The 21,816-nt window shown below is 41.1% G+C and overlaps 1 protein-coding gene across 2 annotated transcripts in view; it reads left to right on the plus strand.

The window, feature by feature from the left end:
* LOC114212219 (phospholipid-transporting ATPase IB) overlaps positions 1-21,816 on the plus strand; it is a 573,423-nt gene that overhangs the window by 406,919 nt on the left and 144,688 nt on the right. Inside the window, exons 28-30 of one of the 2 annotated variants that reach the window (XM_028106999.2) lie at positions 1,508-1,582; positions 8,616-8,738; positions 10,819-10,897. In XM_028106999.2, the coding sequence (XP_027962800.1) occupies positions 1,508-1,582; positions 8,616-8,738; positions 10,819-10,897 (277 nt within the window). The remainder of the gene's footprint in view (positions 1-1,507; positions 1,583-8,615; positions 8,739-10,818; positions 10,898-21,816) is intronic. The other variant, XM_088022179.1, reaches the window with a different exon arrangement.

A 21,816-nucleotide genomic window follows, 5' to 3' on the forward strand; every position in this document is an offset into this window, starting at 1 on the left:
TTAGAAAGCAGTGCAATTGGAAATATTGTTTTAGGGACAGCTAATATTTGAACAGGTGTTGTAAAAAATATTTGGAGTGCAGAACATGGCACCAATTTCTGATTCTTAGTCCCCCATCAATATTTCTTGGCTGAGAACAGCCATGCCTCATGGGGACCTCTCAGGAGACAGTTGGATTTAAGAGTGAGTTGGCATGTAGAAGGATTTTTGAAGGTCAGCAAGCTTATCTTAGGTTTAGGAGAGATCCGTAGTAGTTTTTTGAACCAGGGGATGAGATAATGAAAGCTGTGTTTAAGAAAACTTCATCTGGCAATTGAATTGAGGTGATTTCATTTGATCCCACTGGGGCTCGGTGAGTCCTTTGTACTAGGTATCCCACTCAGTACAGTTGTGCAGTGTAGGGAACAGTTCCTTTTGCAAGAAGCTTAGTCTGGTGGATTTAAGAAACTGATTTGGAAAAATCTGACTCAGTAAAATTTCAATAGCGGAGTTGACCTCAACTCTTATCATCACGGGGTAGCTGTTCTGTGTTGCCGTTGTAGTTCTACTCTAACAGCAGATTCAGTCTGTCATGGTTTTTACCACTTAGGTGGATTCTATGATTTACACAGGATGCTTTAAAATTTACCTCCAAATCACTGGAATCCTGTTGTGTCCCATAAATTTAGATGACTTTTAAGCAGCAGCATTTTGTATTTCATTTATCCATATTCACATCCTTCTAGACCAGGTTTTCCGCCAGCCTCGTGATGGCTCGCCTCTCTTCTAATGCACTCTTACTGCTCCACATCTTCTCCTAATTATGCCTGCCTGATGGCTCCTTCTCTGAAATATTTTTATTCCCTGACATTTTGCTCCACAGTTGTTTTTTATGTCAGTCTTGCTTAATCAATTAGAATTATAGTCCACTTGAAGACATAAATAATCGTCTACATTTTATTTATTTATACATCCCATGTTACTCCTGAAGATGACTTGAGCATGTTCCTTCCATATTACTGTGTTTTGACCTTGGCTGAAGTGGTGGATGTCCGATTAAGGGGGGGGAGGGTGATATTTTGTGAGCTAAGCACACAAATGACCAATAAAGGAGTTTCTGTTGTTTTTTATTTATGGTTTTTATCTGTTCGAAAGTCCTACAAGGATCAATCATATTTACCAAATCAACTTTATAGGGAAAAAGCATGAATTTGAGACTCTTCCAGTCAATGAGAAAGCATTGCCACAAAACAGATTTGATATAAGTTAAACATAAGGTGCTTTTCTGTAAATATGTGCACATTACCAAATTGATGTATGCGTTCAGTATAAATTTCCTTTAAAATATCGGTACATGTGATACTGGGACCTTATATTTTATGAAAGAAAGACCGCCACGTCCTGTGGCTCTTTATCCCTCAGCAGCTGGGTCCAGCTGGTGGTCCACATTCCCCTGCTACTTCTTCAGTGAATGGAAACATTTAGGTCAATATTGATATAAAACTTCTTGAACTTTCTTCTCTTTCAGCTTTGGTTCGCCTTTGTTAATGGATTTTCTGGGCAGATTTTATTTGAACGTTGGTGCATCGGCTTGTACAATGTGGTAAGCATTCTCCATCTCTATCAGATAGCATGCAGAACTTCAGTGACATTCCTTTACTGTTTATGTCTGGGAAGTGTATCTAAGTCAATCATCTGTATACATAGCAGGCAGCACAAATACATCTTTAGAGCCTTTGTTGCTGGGACACATCCTGCAGAAGCCCAAGCTCTCCACACATGGTTTCAATCATAGCAGATCATTCTTGAATAACCCCATGAAATTATTAACCCATATATCTTGATAATAGACCCTTGTTACCTCCTTACTAAATGCCTGCACAACATTTCCATGTTTTTAGCTCAAGTAAAAATTTCTGAGCTACATCTCAACCTATTCCACTTCATAATTTTATATCTGAATTCCTAAACATAGACACACATATATAGCACATAATCTAGTGTCCTTTTTGTCCTTCTTAAAAGAGTATCTGTCCTTGTGGAAGAATGTTTTCTTCCACTGCTAGTGCTAAAATAATGAATGCTGACTTCCAGCTCCCATGGTGAATGGTAATCAGCTTGTTCCATATTTTGCATGATTTTAGAGTTCTTTTTTCATTACTTCACTATTGTGGATTCAAAAGCTAGAAATAAATATGAACTACAAGCCAAAAATGACAAAGTGTAGCTACTTGGCTTTTTGTTTGGTGGTGAGAACTAAGGGGCTCATAGCCTGGTGCTTTAGAGACCCCAGCATGCGACATTTTGAGTTGCACTTTCCCATGTCTTTTGGACACTAACTCTGACGTTGCCTGCCCTATGGGAGTTTATAGTCAGAAGCAGCCATCATAGGTAGATATAGATGGCAGTTACCAGACATACAGTATACATTGTGGTGCTATAAATATTTAGTTTGTATATACATATGTGGCTGGATGTTCAAGTCATCTCCACTCAGTCTTTTTCTTTTTTAGTAGCTACCATGCTAGGTGCTGGGTATAAAATGCCGCATATGACAGGTTGCCCCAGCCCTATGTAGCTTGACAGGTGAAGAGGCTCAAATAGATAGACTAAGCTACCACTAAGCCTGAGTTCATATCTTGAGTTTAAACAGCATTGGTCAGTTAGGAACTGTACGCTAGCACATTTATTACTAATACTTAGGCTCAAAAGGCAAAGGTGACCGTAGTGAGAGCAGGGCTGAATCAGTGCCTGTTCATCACCTGTGCCCTAACAGCTACTCTAACTCACTTATCACATGGATAGAGGCTCAAGGACCTCCCCTCGGACAGATTGTTAACTTTGCAGAATTTAAAACTGTTTTGAGTAGATGAAAATTATGCTGACTGCTCCATAATGATTTAGTGCCAGAAAGGGCCAAATCCATACCCATACACGTATTTATAAATGGGAAGCTGAGACCTGTGAACCTGTGCTTTAGAGCTAAGGACTGGAATACAAGTCCCCTGGTCACACGAGGCATGGAAGCTAGCCCTACTTTTGTGCTCAGGCATGACAGCTGGATTCTTTTCTTAGCTCTGTGCAGCCTTGGGCAATTGAAATTAATCCAACAAACTTGTACTGAGGGCCTGCTATGCTTAAGATGCTGATAGGCTATAGGACAGGGTTGGTCAAAATAGGGTCCACACACCACTTACATTAGAATAACTAGGATTCGTTTGAAGATGCAGATTCCTAAGCCCCATCAGAGTTTCTCAGAGATACTGAGAAACAAAACAAAATGTTAAATACATTTTTTTTAGGAATGGTTGTGCATATGAAAGTTTAGGACCCACGATGATCTTTGATCCCTAGAGTTGGGAATGTGTGGTATGCTCTTTGTGTCCCCCAGACTATAGAAAAGAGAATATTGCAGGAGAGAAGTGAATTTCCAGGTGAAATGGCCCATGTCACTACAGGTACACAGTACAGGTGTTAGAGTGAGTCACCAACCAGTGGTGGCAGAGTTGGGACTCTCAAGGATCTGTGAAGTGGTCTCAGAAAGGTGTTGGCCTCCAGAAGTCATTCATGCTGAAAGGGCCAAACCTTTTGAGAACATGGAAGTCTGTCCCCGTAGAAATTATTTTGGTGAATTTTGTTTGAAATAAATTGAAACTCAGAGAAATATTGCAAAAAGAGTACAAAGAACTCCTGTATTAGATTCCTCAGTTATTAGCATTTTGTCCTCATTTGCATTGTCTGTCTGCACACGTGCATGTGTGTGCACACCCCTCGTGGGCGCTCGTGGCACACACACACCAATACACTCATTTCTGAACCACTTGAAAATAACTGAAGACATCAGGCCCCCTTACTTTGGTGCATAGATGCTAAGACCACAGTCTTATATAACCACAGTATAATGACTGAAGTCTAAAAATAAGCATGGATACAATACTATTATCTGATCCATATTAGTCCATATTCCAGTTTTGCCATGGCTGTTCCAATAATGCCTATTTAGTAGGTTTTCCCCCCTCTAGCCGCACTGCCCAGAGTACAGTATGGTACAAGAGGCAGTTTGGGACATCTGAGATGTTCACTAGTGATCCCTCTTCTGGGCTGGATTTCCTCTTGCCATTTTCTCCAAACAGCATTTCTGTCTTGCTTGTGTTGCTTTTTCTTCTTCTGTATTTACTCTTTATATTTATATTTGATTCCCCAGGCCAGCTAAAGTAGCGAGTCATCATTTCTCGTAGCAGATTAAATAGCATTAAAACTAACTTGAAACTCTTAAATCTCTCAGAATAATGAATGAATGTCATCCCATTGGATTCTCATTATATCCATAATCAAATTTCTCCATCATTTTATTTTATGGTTACTAGAACCACCATGATCAGATGGATTTCAGTTAGATTTCATCCTTATTTTATTAAGAGATAACTCTTAATGTGTTTTAAACTGTTTCAAAAATTTATCCCTTTTAATCTTATCAAGTCAGAATAATTTGAAGAAAAAACTGTGAGCCAGCCTCAGTTGTAAACAGCATTATAAAAAATCTAAATAAAATAGCAGCAAATAGAGTTCAACAATGTATCAAAAGAGTAAAATATTTGACCAAGTAGGGCTTATTTCAGGAATATAGGAGGTTCACACTTTTTAAATATTTCTATATATCATTATATCAACGAAAGAAAAAAGAAAAACCTGATCTCATCAGTGGTTGCTGAGAAAGTATTTGAGACAAGTCAGCTGCCATTCCCAAAATAAGAACTCTAAGTAAAATAGGAAAGAAAGAAGCCAATTAACCTAATCTAGACTATTTATAAAAAACAAAAAACCAAAAAACAACAAAAAACAGCGTATTGCCATAAATGGCAAAATTCTTAAATGATTTCATTTTAAATAAGAAATTAGTCAGGGATGCCTGAAATCACTATATAATTCAGCTTTGTTTTTGGAATTTTCAGCACCTGCCAAGAAAATTAACTATTACAAATACTAGAAAAAAATGATTTCTGTGTTTATACAAATATGCACACAAAAAGTGGCCTTTTGAATGTGTTCATAAATGGCTGTATATCAGAAAACCCAAAAGATACCAGTAAAGAAATTCTAGAATTATAAGAGAATTTATAAGGCTACTAGACTCATAATAAATATATAAGGACCAACAGCTTTTTTCTATCCTAGCAATCAATAGCTTTTTTTTTTAACTCTAGCAATGAGCACTTAGAAATGCAAAGGTATAATAATTACTTTCATATACATTGCATAGGAATAATTTTTGCGGTACCAAATAGAAAAAAAAAATCCAAAATCTTATTGAAGTATACAAAATAGAGTTGAACAGATAGAAAGCCTTTCTTTCGTGTGAGAAGATGGTATCATAAAAAAAACTCCTCTAAATTGATATATAAATTTATGTATTCCAAATAGAATCCCAGTGATTGTTTGGTGGGGGGGGAGGGAGTTGCATGAAATGATATTGAAGTATAAATGGAATTAACACATACCTGAGAATAAAGATGTAAAGTACAAAAAAGAACAATTGTAAGGGTCAACTTCTCTCTACTAAACATCATTCTATACTATAAACCTGTTGTAACCAAGTCAATGTGATGCTGACATGAAACTGGACTAATAAGTTAAGGAATCCAGAAGTAAATTCCAGTTTTGGATTCCAGATCTGTAGTATGTAAGAATTTAATAAATGTCAAAGGTGCTATTTTAGGTTAATGGGAAATGTTTGGATTAATTGTGTTCTAACAACTGGCTCTTTATTTGGAAAAAATAAAATTAGACTTCTGTCTTTACCACATAGATAAATAAATTCCAGATATGTTAAGGCTTACATGTGAAAAATGGAAACTGTAAGCTTCCTGCAGGAAACTCCTGAAAACTTCATAACCATAATTGGACTCTCAAAGCTATTCTTGACCATATAAAAATTAAACACTTTTATACGGCAAGAGAAACCATAAAGAAAGCCAGGAGACAGAGTGCATTTGGATGAAACTTTATAATATAAAGACAGAATGGATATCTGTTATACTCCAAGAATCCTTAGAAAAGTGGATAAACCACAAATAGAAAACAGACAAAGGACCTGACTAGACCATTCACAAAATTGCAAGTCCAAATGTCCAACAAATAAAAACATGCTCAAACGCACCGATTGTCAGGGAAATGTAAATTTTTTAAGATTTATTTTTTTATTTTAGAGGGGGGAGAGAGAGAGAGAGGACAAGCAAGTGCAGGGGGTGGGGAGGCAGAGGGAGAGAGAAATAGAGAAACTCTAAGCAAACTCCACGCTGAGCACAGAGCCCGGCTCGGGGCTCAATCCCAGGACCCTGAGATCACAAACTGAACTAAAACCAAGAGTTGGACGATCAACCAACTGCACCACCCAGGTGCCCCAGAAATGTAAATTTTTTAAAGTAAGAGTTAATATCTCCAGTTTTTTAGTCTGGAGAACATTAAATATAACACCCATTGCTGATAGGGAAGCAGCAACAAGATTACTGTTGTCCTTTGTGAAGGGAAAGGTAAACTCTTGTGAACGCAACCAAGCAGCATCTTATAAAATTTAAAATAAATGTATCTTTTTACCCCACCACCCTGTTTCTGAGAAACTTTCCCATAGAAATAAAAGATAAAGTATATATATTATAATATATTGTAGATGTTTTTTATATAATGTTTGTGGAACAAAGAAGTGGAAAGAAATGAATGCCTATCTGTAGGTGAATAGCTTAAAAAATACAGTGCATTCATACTATGAATTACTATGTAGGCATGCAAAAGATTGCATTAGTGTCAAGCCCAGGGGACTTGAAGGACATCCCATAATGCATTGTTTTGTGAGAGAAATATGATGAAGAAAAATGTGTAATAATGTCTGGTTTCTGTAACAACAAAGAATGATCCCCAAACAGTATATGTATGTGTACGTGGTATGTTGTAAGCAGGGTGAAACATATGGTAGGCCCTACCGGGTAGTTGGCCATTGGTGAAGGGTAGGACGCTTTGAAGTGGGTAGAAAGTCAAGTAAAAAAGAAAACAAAAACAAAAACAAAAAGCAAGATGGCAGTATCAAGTGTGCATGATAGCACATTTAAGCAAAACCACAAGGGTGAGTTGATGTACTAAGAATGTGCAAAACTTCTGAGATGTCTGTTAGGAGCATCTCCCTTAAACAGACAACTTGTATTCCTGTGAAAGGGACGAGTACGACCACTCTTGCCTTTTATCCTTGAAATCTGGAGAACACTGACATCCCAGGGCTGTTTTCCTTTCTGCTCCAGGTTGAAAGAGGAGCCTGCAAGTTTTATTGGCCTTCCTCCACCATATCTCTGATTGCTTTATCCTAAGAGATTTAGAAAAGGCTTATTTATCTGGACTCAGGCCCCCAGTAACTTGTGTACACAGTGTTCTCAGAGGCACACGTCCAGTTCCCACGGGCTTGAGAGCTTGCTGGGTCTGCGGGTATGGAATTGCTCGATGCTGATGCTTAGCAGTGAGTGACCCAGTATGTGAGCCATTCCCAGAACCAAGGAAGAGAATGGCCTGCAGGACTGCTGTGCTCTCTGGGCTGGAATGACGTCTTTATTCCAAACCTCTTCTTCAGGATCTGGCTTTCTCTTTCCAAAACACAAATATGAGTGTGTCCGCCTCCTATAGATTACAGGTAAAGTTAAAAGTCTCAGAAGGCACCATCTGCCCAAGAAACTCATTGTCATGGGAGCTTGCGGTCTCCTTCCCAGCCCTGTCTTATGCCCTGTCCTCAGCCAGCCAGCACCCTGGATGTCTTACAAGTCCAACCCCCACCCCCAAATGTACCACATGTGTTCAGACCTGAAGCTTTGTGAGGGGTGCCTGTTTCAGGGGAGTCCTTCCTTCTGTGCCCCTCTCCCCAACACACCTTTTCCTCCTGCCAAATCCCATAGGTCCAGTACCTTACAGGTCAGGCAGTCTGGTCCCAGAGTCCTTTCTTGACTCTCCCTTCTCCTTCTCCACCCTCTCCCCCATGAGTTTTGCAGAGCGCTGTGTTTTCTGTGTTTATTTATATGCCTGCTGCTGGCTGCCCGTCTCCACCTCTGCAGTAGACAGAGTTCCTGGAGGTCAGGGACCTGCTTCTTTTCCTTCTTCTTCTGTCTTTAAATCTCCGTACCTATTCCTGGTGCTTATCACAGTGTCTGGCCCATAATTCATTCCCAGTAAATGTCTGTCAGATGCATAAATGGATGAAGCACATTGTGCTTCCTGAAATCTGAGTATAAGATCAGGATGGGAAGTTGTAAAGTTGTGTCTTAGCCGATGCTCACAGAAAGCACGACACTTCACAAAGCCACCTAAATCACCGCTCATTTGACATAGGAAGGTAGTTGTTAATTTAACATGATTTCTTAGCTAATCAAATATTTATGGTGTTGTTTTTAATGTCCAGTGGATTCATTTTATGCTGATTAAGTAACAATTAAAAACGGTCTTCCATGCACTCTCTTTGTTTGGAGGGTGTCTGGCGAGTTGTGAATCATTGAATCTCAGGTTCGGACTTGACTTAAAATTAAGTCATCATTCCACAGAACGGAAACACCTAAGCCAGGTGAATCGGAATGTCCTCTTTTAATGGCTCATTGTTCTCCATACAGATTTTCACCGCACTACCACCCTTCACTCTGGGAATCTTCGAGAGGTCTTGCACCCAGGAGAGCATGCTCAGGTTCCCACAGCTCTACAAAATCACCCAGAATGCGGAAGGCTTCAACACAAAGGTACACAGTGTTATTGCAGAATTGTCACCTCAGAAGGGCATAAGCACTGCTGTATGTCTTCCAGCTCTAGTTATCTGCCCTGTGAGGAGCTAATGCATTAGAGAGAACATTCGAGAAGAGGTGAGACCCCTGCCCTCTCCCAGTGTAGCAAGCCAGTGAATTCAAGATGCCAGCTCAGAAAGGAAGCTTCCGTGCTGCAAGTTCAGTTCCTGTTTGTTGACTGCTTTCCTCTTGTCCACATGTGGCCAGCAGCACCCATGGCCCTGGCGCCTTTAGGATCAGCTACAGAGGCTCCCCTTACCCTTCATAAAGCCCTGCATTGAGGCGGGCTGGGAGCTTGCCTAACAGAGCCTTCTCGCCACCATGGCTTGGTTTTTCCTTTAAAAGAAAATGCTTCTTTAGCTAGTGAGAAAAATTGGCCAGATGTCAACACAGGAATCAAGTCAGTCATAGGTATCTTTTTTTTCAGACTGGAGAATCAGAAGAGAGAAAGCCCCTAGACCTGAAAGGTGTAAATAATCCTGTGAAGGGCCAAGCAGAAGCTGGGTTAGGTGTTGCCAGGATTCTGCAGTCAGGATGGGCAAAAGGGGACATCATGGGGTCTGTCAGTCTTAGCTAACTGGAAGAGTGGTTGAGGGCCACCAGCCAGGAGGGAAGACCTGTGCCTGGCTTGGTGCAGGTCACCTGTATTGCCATGTTTCTGTCTTAGATGTTTGTGCAGGAGGGGAGATTAGGAAGTTGAAACAGAGGTTCATTGAAACCTTTTAACAGAGGTCAGTGAAATTACTGGACACCAGTTGTGTGCATGATTTGCTTGGGTAGCCCCCCGGGCCTCGGTAAGGATGCGAAGGGGAGTCCTCCATAAGAGAACAATCTCTGAAGCTTTTGTTTTGAGCCAGGTATTACTTGATAGTCTTCTTTCAGAGCTGCCTTATTTTGAGGAAAGCATAACAGGCACATCCAAGCCTGGAAAAAACAAAATGGATCCTATTGGTCCTAGTGTCTTCCATACACAGGAAGACTTGGATGAATAATTGTATCAGTCCATGTTTACTATGATTTTATCAATGGGAAGCAGGGCCTGTTGGTTCTGCATTCTTTTTATAAATCTGTTTTTTATAGAGCTTGAGTTCAAAGGCCCTGTAAGATGGGAAGTAAGTCGGGAATGGAGCCACTTAAAAGGTAGTAGAGCTGAGAATGCTCTGAGACTTATTTGCAGACACTTTGGAGTTTTTGTTTGTTTGTTTGTTTGTTTTTTGAAGGCGTAGGTGAAGAGGTTAGGGAGAAGGAAGAAAAAAAATGAACATTTAAAAATGGGAAAATCCCATTGTCTTACAATTTTTTTCATTTTTCTGTTTCCCCACCACTACTTAGGATCAAACTATATGACAATCCCCAGAACAATCTAGATTTTTAAAAATAAATTCAAGCTGGCTTCAGTATAGTAGTTCTGTCATCTCAGTAGTTAAAAAGATCATTGAAATGCATTTATAAAAACTTAATTTAGAAGAAACTAAACTTTGTGTTCTTTTGTGTGACCTTTGAAGTGTTAAAGAGAATTTTTAAACGTGCATGATATTAACCAAACTCCTAGAAATTAACAAGTTGCTCGGGAGAGATTTTAAAAAGCAAAACAAAAGAGCAAGAGCACCATGTAGGAATCTACATTTAAAGTGTTTTTAATGCTTTCAAAAAGTCCACAGTTCCTGTCTCTTGGTAACAATTTTGACCTAATACCTTTCTCTTTCTAGGTGATTGTAAAAGTCTGTTGTCTTTTTATGATCCTAAAAAAAAAAAGGATTATAATTCATTTTTTGGATGTGGACAGATTGTATATTGGTCCATGTATATGTGCATATATATTTAGGTCTTTGCAGCACGGTAATGTTATCTGGAGACAGTCCAGTCATTTGTATGTAAAAATGAGGAAATCAGTATTTTTTTAACTTCAAGAATAATACGCTACTTCTGGAGCGATGCAGCCCACTGCCAGTATCCTTCACAATGAGGCATTTGTTGAGTTGCACAGAGGTCAAGAGTTGTGGGCAGCTCCTGACTCCCTTGGTTTGTTTTCCCTTAGGTTTTCTGGGGTCACTGCATCAACGCCTTGGTCCACTCCCTCATCCTCTTCTGGTTTCCCATGAAAGCGCTGGAGCATGGTAACGGCTTCATGATTTCAACTGTCAGCAAGTAGCTCTGCAGTCCCTCTGGTGCCAGTTGTTCACAATTTTTTTTTCCCAGGTCTGCAGACCGAGAGATCACAAGAACACATTTTAGAAGAAAAACATACCTAAAATCTAATGAGAGCTCAGGCTCAGTTTATAGCCTGTAGGTTTCATCCATTCTGGCTCTGAGAGCCCATTTTCTTTCCAGTTGCCTGGAGAGTTTAAAGGCTAGAAATTCTAAACTGTATTTTTAATAACTGAGTCGAGGATCTTGAAGCAAAGCACTGTACTGTAATGAAACATTGATGCCCCTCGTCCACGAGTTTGACATTTTCTGTTAATTTCTTGGGCTTTCATTTTCCAACCTCATATACCTCTATGCAGAAGCACTCAAATCTTGTGAAAGTCTAACCTTACACCTAGTTTCTTGAAAAAGTCTCCTTTCCTTGACATACACTTTTCAAGCAACCTTTTAAATTTTGAGGCCTGATTCTCTCCGCTGGTTTTAGTCTTTCCTCCAGCTGGAAAAGAACGTGTGAGAAACGTGGCTGCCTGTATTTGCTCACACTCCTGAATACATCCAAAATGTTGCCTCCTAACGAGACGCACCTTTTAGTCTCAGAAAAGGGAAATGGATCATGAGAATGCTACTCTTTCATCCCTCTCAAATAGTAATAATCCCCTTGGGAAAAATTACTCCAAATGTTGACTAGACAAGGCCTTTTATTGTTCAGAGAACCAGAGAATATAAAGCTTCCAAGCCTCTTTGTTTCTATGTCAATCTGTTTTGTGCTTCAAACAGAAATGATTCATCCTCACTGATATTCTTTAACCTATTAAATACCGACAGAGAAAATGCATGCACAGCCAATTTATTACACCCTGTGACCTGTTCTTTGAGTTTCATCCGACCTCCTTTTCCTTCAAGGGTCCCTAAGTCTCTAGATCAGGAAATAAAATGTTCTGCTTCTAACCGCCCCCGCAACATGGGCCATTCTAGCAAAATCGTGTCCTTTGAACTCTAAAGCTTTCCTGTGATTCATCTTTACTCAGTGTGGATTTTTATGTATTTTGAGTGAGTAGGGGCTACAAATAGAAGAGTGTTGAATGTGGTTTGTTTTAGAAGCTCCGCCAGTTTGGTGATATAAGCTGCCATCACTGTAGCAGGATGGACTGGGGATGTGAAGCAGTTTGTCTGATGAGCTTAAGGACAATTTGGACAGCTGCCCTCTTATCCCTGAGCCCGTACTCAGGAAGACACGGGGACCAGCATGGACTGGACCACAAGTACCATCGCCAGGCCCCTTACCCTTCTTATCTAGACATTGCACTCTGGTCCTAACTCCAAAGTGCTTGCCTTTGGATTCTCAGAAGATTTATAAGATGGTCATTGAATTGCTACTAACGTGGCCAATTCTGCAGTAGAGGAAATGGTTTTCCAATCCTGGAGTTAGGATTATGCGCTTTGAAATTACAGCTTGCTGTTTATGGTGGAATTGCTATAGTCTCCCTAGGTGCCACTATGTAAATCTGTTCATTCACCTGAAATAGCCTGTGTTTAAAAGCAGACAGACTCCCAAAAGTTACTAATTTACCTGAGAGATAACACCAAGTGAATTTCAAGTCCATTTCTGCCACCCTTATCCATGTCCCTCAAATTTGGCAATATAGCCAGCCCATAGCATGAGTTTTTCCAGTTTGTATTATCACTATCATCATCAATGCCATTATTTCATTGTATGTATTAAGGCTTCGGCGTAGAGATTTTCTTTTAATTATGTTGTAAACGTTAACCTATTGAGTGAAAATGTGTAAGATGAAATAAATTGCAAATATTAATTATATTTGGCAGAGAATTATAGAAGGCCATTGGTGTGCTTGTTCATTAGTTGGCTTCCTCCAGCAAATGAATATTTTAGAATTAATTTCTAAATTCTCACTATTAATGTGTAGCAACGATGATTGCATCATTGCTCATTAACTTTATTCATGCAATATTTATGTCTAAGGCACTGTGGATTCTAAGGGTGAAAAGTGAATGAATCAATGTGGGCCTTACTGTCAAAGAGTTTGTAGTCTGGTAGGGAAACTAGATTCATGCATGGCAACTTCTAGTACAAAGTAGAAAATAATTGCCTCAAGTAAAATACAGATAATGTGCTGTGGGATTTCAGAGGGCTGAGAGAAAACTGCCTTTCATCTGGGATTATTAATGACTTATTAGAAGAGGTAATATCCAGGCTTAGCCTGGAAGTCCAAGTAGGATCGAGATGTGTAAGAATGGAAGGAAGAGCCAAACGAAGTGGGGAATTTCAGGGCAGATGTGGAATGCTGCGAGGAGTTGATCCCTTCAAGGTGGAAGACAGGAAGAGGTTTGAGAAGGTGGGTGAAAGCTGGACAGCACAGGGTTTTGAATGTGATGTTAAGAGGTCAGGACTTAAGTTGTTAGGTGAAGAGTTAGGTGAAGAGAATAGCAGAGGGAGAGGGAGAAGCAGGCTCCCCGCCAAGCAGGGAGCCTGATGCAGGGCTTGATCCCAGGACCCGGAGATCATGACCTGAGCCGAAGGCAGATGCTTAACCATCGGAGCCACCCAAGTGCCCCCAGCCTAGATTTTAGATCAATGAGACTACCATGATCAGAGGCATTTGAGGGACTGAATGTATCATGTCTGGTAAGGTGAATGGTAGAAGGAGAACTAGAGGCAAGAACACTAGTTGTGTGTCCGGGTATTACAGGGAGCGTGTAAGGAGAGTTACACCCAGGAAATGGGAATGTGCTTGAAGAGGAAGGAGCATGTTTTTAGAACCTCTTGATTTAGCAGAGTCACAGCATATCTGTGATGTGCCAGACCCTGAGAGGAGAGCACACGTCAAAATGCTTCCTCTCCCCTCCCCGCCCCTGGCAGCTTCTGGGAGGTCAGAGCTGATGATCAGGAGGTGTGTATATCACGGCTTCATGGCCAGTGTGCTGTGTGCTGTGGGGACACAGCCCAGTCCAGTGGGTCAAGGAAGAGGCTTCTCCAAGGAAGTGACATTTATGTTCTTGAAAGATGAGGAGGGGCTGATCAAATGGGGCAGGACAGGGGTGGGAAAAGTTGGGGAGCGAGAGCATTCCTGGACCAACCAGGCAAGCACACAAACCTGAAGACACCATGGGCAGTATTTCCCAATGTGGGGCTGGAGGTTACCTGGATTCCAGACTTCGCTGGGCTCCCTGATGAGCATTTCAGGATGCTGGACAGCAAAATGTTGGTAACCTTCCCTCCTTCTTTCCCTATCCTTGTGCAACTATAATAGATCAAAACATGTCTTCACATATTCCCAACATCCCCTGGGTCAGCAATGGCACCTGCAGTCGGGAGTGGCTGGAAAGGAGGGTGGAAGGTTAGGGTTAGGTAAGGGTCATATCGGGAAAACCCAGGTGCGGACTTTTCTCAGTGAGAGGTTGGAGGTAGGAAGACTGGTGTGTAGAAAAACACATAATGTTTGGCAAGAGCATGAATTTTTTTTGGGGGGGTGGTGGGAGGGAGAAAGAAAGTCAGTGGTGGAAATCGAGAAAGATTGCAAGTTTGAGAAGACAGGGATATGGCAGCTGATTGGATTACTTGTTTATATGTGCTGATTTACTGTCTTAACTATAAATGAGTTCCTGCTACACTTTGAATCACCATTTAAAATGGTGTATCACCCCACCCCCAAAGAAATGCAGGAACATGGCACTGATTTGAGAGGAACTGAGACACTTTCAAGGCCTGGGGGACCCTGATCTAACAGAGGAGTGTCTCTATCCACCCCCAAGTCCCACCTGAAGGTGTCCCCCAGACTCTAACCCACACCCAGGGCCCTAAAGGAGTTTTGCCTGATGGGCTAAGGTCCCTAGAGTCCTTCATTTCATTGTTCCACACTTTGTGGATTATGTCACAAAGATGGTGAATTTTACTAGGGGCTTCCCTCTCCACTATCCATGAAGAGAGGCTTAGAGGCTTACATACCAGTGTTGTTCACTTTGGGCACATAATTGTCGGGAAGAAATATTTTTGAGAAGGTGTGAGCCCGTCATTCATTCCTTAGAAAGGTTCCAAGTATTTTGCTTTGCTTATTTTTGCGTGGTTTTGGATAGACCTTTCAAAGCACTCCTTTGCTGATGGAGTTTGTGATGATTCATTTCAAGTTTCAAAATAAATTTTTCCACTCAAGCAATTCAGCAAATCAGATTTCTTCCAACCATCACAACCTTACGCTCAGTCCCCAAAGCCTGTCTGCAGCTCCCACCCTTTGATCTGAAAGTGAGTCTAGGTTAAAACCAGAGATGTCACCTTTGCAGGGACCAAAATTCATCAAGACCCTTTGTGTCAGGCCACTCAGGTTTTCCATTGGTGGTATCCAGTCTGCATATTTGAGTAATCATCCTTGAAGTGGAATGTGGTTATTGGCAAAAGAAAGTAGAATCAGTTTTGACTTAAAAAAAGGAAACTTTCAGATTTTTCTTGATGAAATTTAAGAGGGAGGTGAGGAGAAAGAGAATATACTTAGCAGCAGAGAAAAATTCCTCAAAACATTTGTTTCTCCATTCTTCATAGTCCACACCCTGGAAATCATTCCCACCCCTTTTCAGAAGGAAAATTACCATATGGATACTTATTTTATTGGCACTAATTAAGCAGCAAGGTCTTTTGAGGTTTCTGGAAAAGGCTGTTTCATACTTTTTAATAAATGTGCTTCTAGAAGACCAGTTTTGTAAACTGTGCACATGTATAAGATGAAACATAGCCTGCTTGTCTCTGCTTATGGCATTATTCGGTCATCTGAGCTTGAACTACTTCTGATCCGTACCTGGTACTGAAAATTTAGCTATTTTATATCACATAAATCCTAATGACTTGCCTTGCTTCACATTCAGCTAAGTTTGGGCAAGACTGCCATTGTTCTCTGAGACTGCAACTTCTTAAACTCAGTTATGTATTCATTAAAAAGGAAAAGCTAAATGAGTCTGTTCTCTGTGCCAGGCCAACACCGGCTTCTGAGCATCCCATAGGGAGCCCATATTGCGTGGGTGAATACGGCCCGAACCTACTTGATGGCTGTAGCGCTTGGGCCTGCCAGGAGAATGTGCGATTGCAGCCACAGAGTTTCCCAACAAAGTGCTGTATTTTCAAGTAAGCCAACGTTTCGTTCCCCTTTACAAGTCACTACCCTACTGTGCCCATATTTGAAAAGATCTGAAATCCATGGAAACAATCTAGGGATGAACATTAAAAGGTAAATGGGACAGAAAGGGGGGTGATTACTCCATGTGGCCTCCGCCATCTGGAACCCCTGCTGAAAAGACAGAGTGTAGTGCAGGATCTTCCCAAGACCCCGAAGCATGTAGGTGAAGTGAACGGGGCTTGTTCACTAAAAACTAGAAAGATGGAATACTTTGGAAGTTTTTTAGATTTTTGTACAAATGAAACTACAGCTTATAAATCTAAATATCTCATTACTAACCCCATTGTAGTATACTTAAATTAAACCCAAGTTTCCAAATTCAGAACACTTTTTGTTTTATTTGAGCTTGTTTTAAACACAATGACCTCTTGAGGGAAAGCTCGGACATTGTGTTCTGCCTCACAAATCTGTAGTGCGGGTGTTTGGAAACAGAATTGGGCTGGAGGCCCATTGTTTTCATTCAGTTAAATATCTATTAGGTTTCAGTGTCTCTTTTAATAAGCCCCGTGTTACGCATATTTGAAACAGGTTCAGTGTAACGCTTTAAGAGGCGTGAGCCAGAGTTCCCCGATTTCACTAACCCTTATAACTTTATCAGGAAGTTGAATTGAGGTGCATTAGCCAGGGTGGGACTAATCTGTAACAAACAACCCCCAAATCTTGGAACATATCCCAATAAAAGCTAATTTCTTACTCATGTCACTGTCAATTGGAAGAGTGCATTGAGCATATTTTCTTATGTTCCGTATTTTTTTACCCACATTTTTGATGCTCTGATAATTGGGGCCTTGATCCTGGAGAGACTGCCCCTCCCAGGGCTACTTCATTCCTAGAGAGAGCGAAGGATTCCCCTGCAAGAATGTCTCTGATACTCATATCAACCAGCCTGGAGGCCACACCCCCAACCATCTCCTCTCTGAACTGTCATGCACCAACGCAATATTCTCCCTGCCCTAAATCACCCTGGGGCCAGATACCAGACAACTAGAGATCACTCCTATAACCCAGAGCCTGCTGAAATTATTCACACCATCCAATCCTAAACTTACACAGCATACCTACCCTGCTTTGTCCATTCCATCCCCTGAAAACCCCAGTAAAGGCTCTGGACCATGTTCTCCCTTTTCCTCTTCTTCCTCCTTACTGACCCCGGTGCTTTCCCTTGTGGGCTTGCATGGCATCCACGCCTCCTGTTTCTAGGGATCTCTATGTATAAACTTTGTCCTTCACGACAATCATTTCCATGTCTGTGTATCTTACCATACCTCATGAAAATGAATTCTGGGTCCATTTCAATACAGTGGGGCTCCATTTCATGCATGACCCCTGAGTGCACTCTCAGCCTTCACATTAATAGGGGACAGAACCAGGAGAAGGAGTGGTTGCTCTTGACCATCTCTGGGAGATGATCCATCACTTCTGCTCATGTCCGATTGGCAAAGACTGGTCACAGGGCCCCACCTGGGTACAAGGAGCTAGGGAACATTACTTAGCTATGTACCCAAGAACAAGAGTCTATGGCTACACAGGTGGCTGTTGGACATTGGCCATCAAGTTCACTTTTCATCATTGTTACCACCTTTTTTTAAACTACCTTTTTAAAATCCATTTTTAGTAAACAAAAGTGGAAAAAAAAAGCAGATTGAAATTTGAGTTTTGTATCCTTCACTTTGTCATCAATAATGGCAGTAGAGAGGAGAAAATCCAGCAAAAAGGCTTATATAACCAGGAACTTAACCCAGCACTGGTTATGAATGTAATTATAATCACTAACACTTGTATAAACTCTACCTCCTATAAACTCTTTCCAATATTTTATACCACTCTTTACAGAGAAAGGAAAAAATAAATTTTCTCTTGGTGAATACATAGCATTGGAAGCAAAAAGAATAGTTTCAGTTATAGTCCAGGCAGTCCAGGCGTTTGAGCAGGGTGAGTTGTAAAAGTTTGTTTGTAAATGAGTTACTTGGAACTTAGAATACCTCTTCACTCCTGATATTAATCCAGTAGTACCTGGTTGGCATAGTACCTCCTTCAAACATCTGCAGTCTTGAGAGGCCCAGAGAGTAAGATGGGGAAGAGACACCCTGTGCATATTCTGGAGTAAGGGCTGCTCTCAACCAAAGCTGCTGAGAACTCTGAAGCCAAAGGGTGGGAACAGGAAAGCAGGAGAAACTTGGCATCTGCTCTGCAGCCAGAATTCTTGGCAGGTGCCTGGATGTCAAGGGAATGGTGCGCCTCCACCTCAGTTCTCCCTCCTGAGTCATATGTGAGTGAGGTGCTTGTGATTTGTAATTCAGGTGTTCCGTGGATTCTTACTTCATTAAAAATGCACATATAAATTCACCCCATCTGTTTTCTTGATTATTAAATCCTGTCTTCTCTAACCGTACAGGACCATGCTATAACTTTGTCTTCAGATTTTGCTTTTTGTCAGAGCCATTTCTGGATGCATTCTTGTGGTTTAGTTGGGTAATGATGTAATGCTTTTAATGAGGATTTAATTGAAATGGCATCTTTATAAAATGTCACCAACCTAGCCCTTTGGAATATTCTGAAGTAAGTTCCTTGATCATTCCATCTGCTTAGAAAATGAGACATACTTTCCTTACAAATTGTGGGTTTTCCCACAAATATTTTCAGAGAGGTTTTTGCATGCAACCATTTTGGGCTGTCACTACTAATGTGGAGGGTCCATGTGGTTTTGTCCCAGTTGTTCACAATAGTCTGTTTGAGTGACTATTTCTAAACCACATTTGGCTAATCCTACTTTATGTTGGCCCCTGGATCCAAGCAGATTTTGCAAACAATATAAGTCTGGAAGAACAGTGGCACCCACTGCTGTGGGTCAGTGGAGCCTAAAGCCCCAGCATGATATTGGCCTCTAAGAGAATGAGCGGACTACCTGGGAGAGTGTCCCCACCTCTGTCACTTTGTTTAACACTTTTGATGTCCATAGGAAACACCATCCTTATACTGGGTTTTACATCACATGGAGCCATTGTATTATTCTAAACATGGCTCTGTCTTATCGAAGTAGATGGGGGAATTTTTCCTACTCTTTAAGTTCTTCACTCTATGGAAATCTTCCTATGGACTTTTGGGAGAGGCAGTGCCCTCCTCTCTCATTTCATCTCTCATCTGGGTGAATTTGATCCTCGATTTGCAAAAGGCCTACTGGTCCCATTTGGGGTAAACAGCAGCTGTTTGGTGCAATAGGCAGCTTAATCCCCCTGACCTCTCTCCTCCTGTTCAGTCAAGCCTTTGTGTGCTAATGATGGGCTTCTGTTAGGAAGTGCTCAGCGTCCTGCTGGTTAAGATAGGACAACAAAGGTTTGGTGAGATCACATCTCTCCACATGCCCTTTTGATGGATCTCTCTTATGAGGGACCTCTCGAGAGCCTTGCACGGTTTGGCACCTACCCACACACCACCAGGGTCCCATAGCTCAACCCTCGACCCAGCGGGGGAGGGGCGTTCCCCTCCATACCTCTCTGCAGGCTGATTTCCTTTTTTGCCTGAATTGTCCCTTCCCTTCTCACTGCCCCCTTCCACCCAAATAGCCATCTCTACCACCCCTTGCTGCTTTGTGTGAAGTAATGTTCTCACTCTCATTTACACAGATGGCAGTTAAATAATGTTCTGAAGGCTGGCTTGCAGAACTCGAACCACTCACCTGGGTTTGGGGGTTACTTTTTCCCTTTCAAAAAAAAAACACTTGTGATTTTAAATATCTGACTAAAATAAAAACAGCTAAACTACAAGAAAGATGTTTTCCTGAGTGGATCGCCGGAATTGTAACAGTGCTATTTATTACGTTTAAGTAAAGTGGGAAGAAAGAATTTGTCAGCAGCGTGCTTCAGGAATACACTGGACAGTCTAATGGGCTTTTCCACACTTGAATTATCAGCAAGCTGTAGCATATTGCTGCATTCATTCACAAATGATTTCTTAGGACTTCTGATCTTTCCTTCAGTAGTATGTTATTGGCAGGATTTAACAAAGATGATGCCCACAGGTATTTGCTTCTAAAGCAGTTGAAATATAACCGTAAGGGAACAATCCATTCTGTGGGAATTTCCCTAATGGGGTGTACAGAGTGATGACTTGTGACTTGTCTAAAGGATGCTATCTTTTTGAGACTTTTGGCGTGTCCCAGAATCTCAAGTTGGTTTAGGAGTTTCTCCTTCAAGGAGTAAATTCTTTCCAGATGGTCTGAGTTTGGAGTGGGGCAGGAGATACTCTTTCCTCAGCAGAAAGCGAAGACGCAGTGCTGAGTTATCCTCCCAAAACGATGAACAGAAATAAAAGGTTTATCCTGTCTTCTCTAAAAGTTACTTTAAGCATGTTCAGATTACCTCACGTATAAACATTGTATTTAATGCCAGTGAGCATTTTACTCTCTTGATAAGGTAGAAATTAATGCATTATAAGATTCTAAAAGCTACGGTTGGAAAATGTCTTTTAGTCTTCCCTATTTTCTCTCCACACCAAGTTGTCCACAGAGCGTTCAGTAGTCACAGAGGTCCTGGCCTCATAAATGAGTTCTCAGTCCCACAGGTAATCCCGGAGTTTGCCCCCTTCTAAAGGCCATCTGGTGTTGTGAGTTGCATCACTTTGTACTAAAGCCTCCTGCTGTTTCTTCCTGTCGATCGATCGATTGATCGTGGGACAACTGGGGGTCACTGCGTTCTCTCCTAGTCTGACGGGAGTGAAGAGGGTTCCCTTCTTACATTAGACACTCTCACGTCAGTATATTCTGTACGCTTCTGTATATTCCAGTTCCTCTTTTGTCTTACCTCCAAAGCTGTGGTTCTCAGACAGGGCAATTTGGCCCCCAGGACACATTTGGCAACGTCTGGAGAAAGTTTTCATTGTCACAGCTAGTGAGTGGGGACTCCTGGCATTCGCCGGGTGGAGGCAGGGGTGCTGCCAAACATCCGGCAATGCACAGGACAGTCGCGCACAACAAAGAGTTATCTGGAAAAATGTCAGCAGTGCCAAGGTTGAGAAACTCGGGACTGCTGCTGTGCCCACCTAACTCAGGTTCCAGGGGGTATCTGCTGCTCACCAGGTCGGTGCATTACATTTACTTCCTATGTGGCCCAGAATCTCTGTCACAGGAACCTAATTACCTGTCCTCCTTAATTCTCTCCTGGAAGTTCTTTCCCATTAGGTGTTGGTATTTCAAAGGAGTACATTTTAATATATTTTTTTTTCTTCTTGGAGTTTTCTTTTTTTCTTTGGGATCCATTTTTCTAGGTCAGTAATGAAAACAAACCCTCATTTACAGTTCGTTACTAAGTGCATGACCTTTTTCATGTCATTTGACTTCTCTTTGCTGCCCTAGTTTTCTCATCTGGATTATGCAGATAATAATACTGTTTTCATATAGTTAGAATAGCAAAGGAGTATTACGTATACTATTATTGCATATTAGTAACTGAAATAATACACTAGTATTACATCTGTTAATAAGCATACAAATATACGTAAAGTGCTCATAGAGTGAGTCATAGAATCACATGCTCTCTTTTGAATGTAAAATTTCTTACAATGCTTAGCAATTTTCTGTTTATGGCCATAAAATCTGAAACATATTCTAAGCCCTTCATATTAGACAAATGCCTTGTATAGTTCATTTCTTTTAGTATGTGCATCAGCAAACATTTGAAATATTAGTACTAAAAGGAAATTCAAAAAGT

This window comes from Eumetopias jubatus, unplaced genomic scaffold (genome assembly GCF_037043125.1).
Source record: "Eumetopias jubatus isolate StellerSeaLion01/CBP00866 unplaced genomic scaffold, mEumJub1_p1.0 scaffold_3, whole genome shotgun sequence".
Classification (NCBI taxonomy): Eukaryota; Metazoa; Chordata; class Mammalia; order Carnivora; family Otariidae; genus Eumetopias; species Eumetopias jubatus.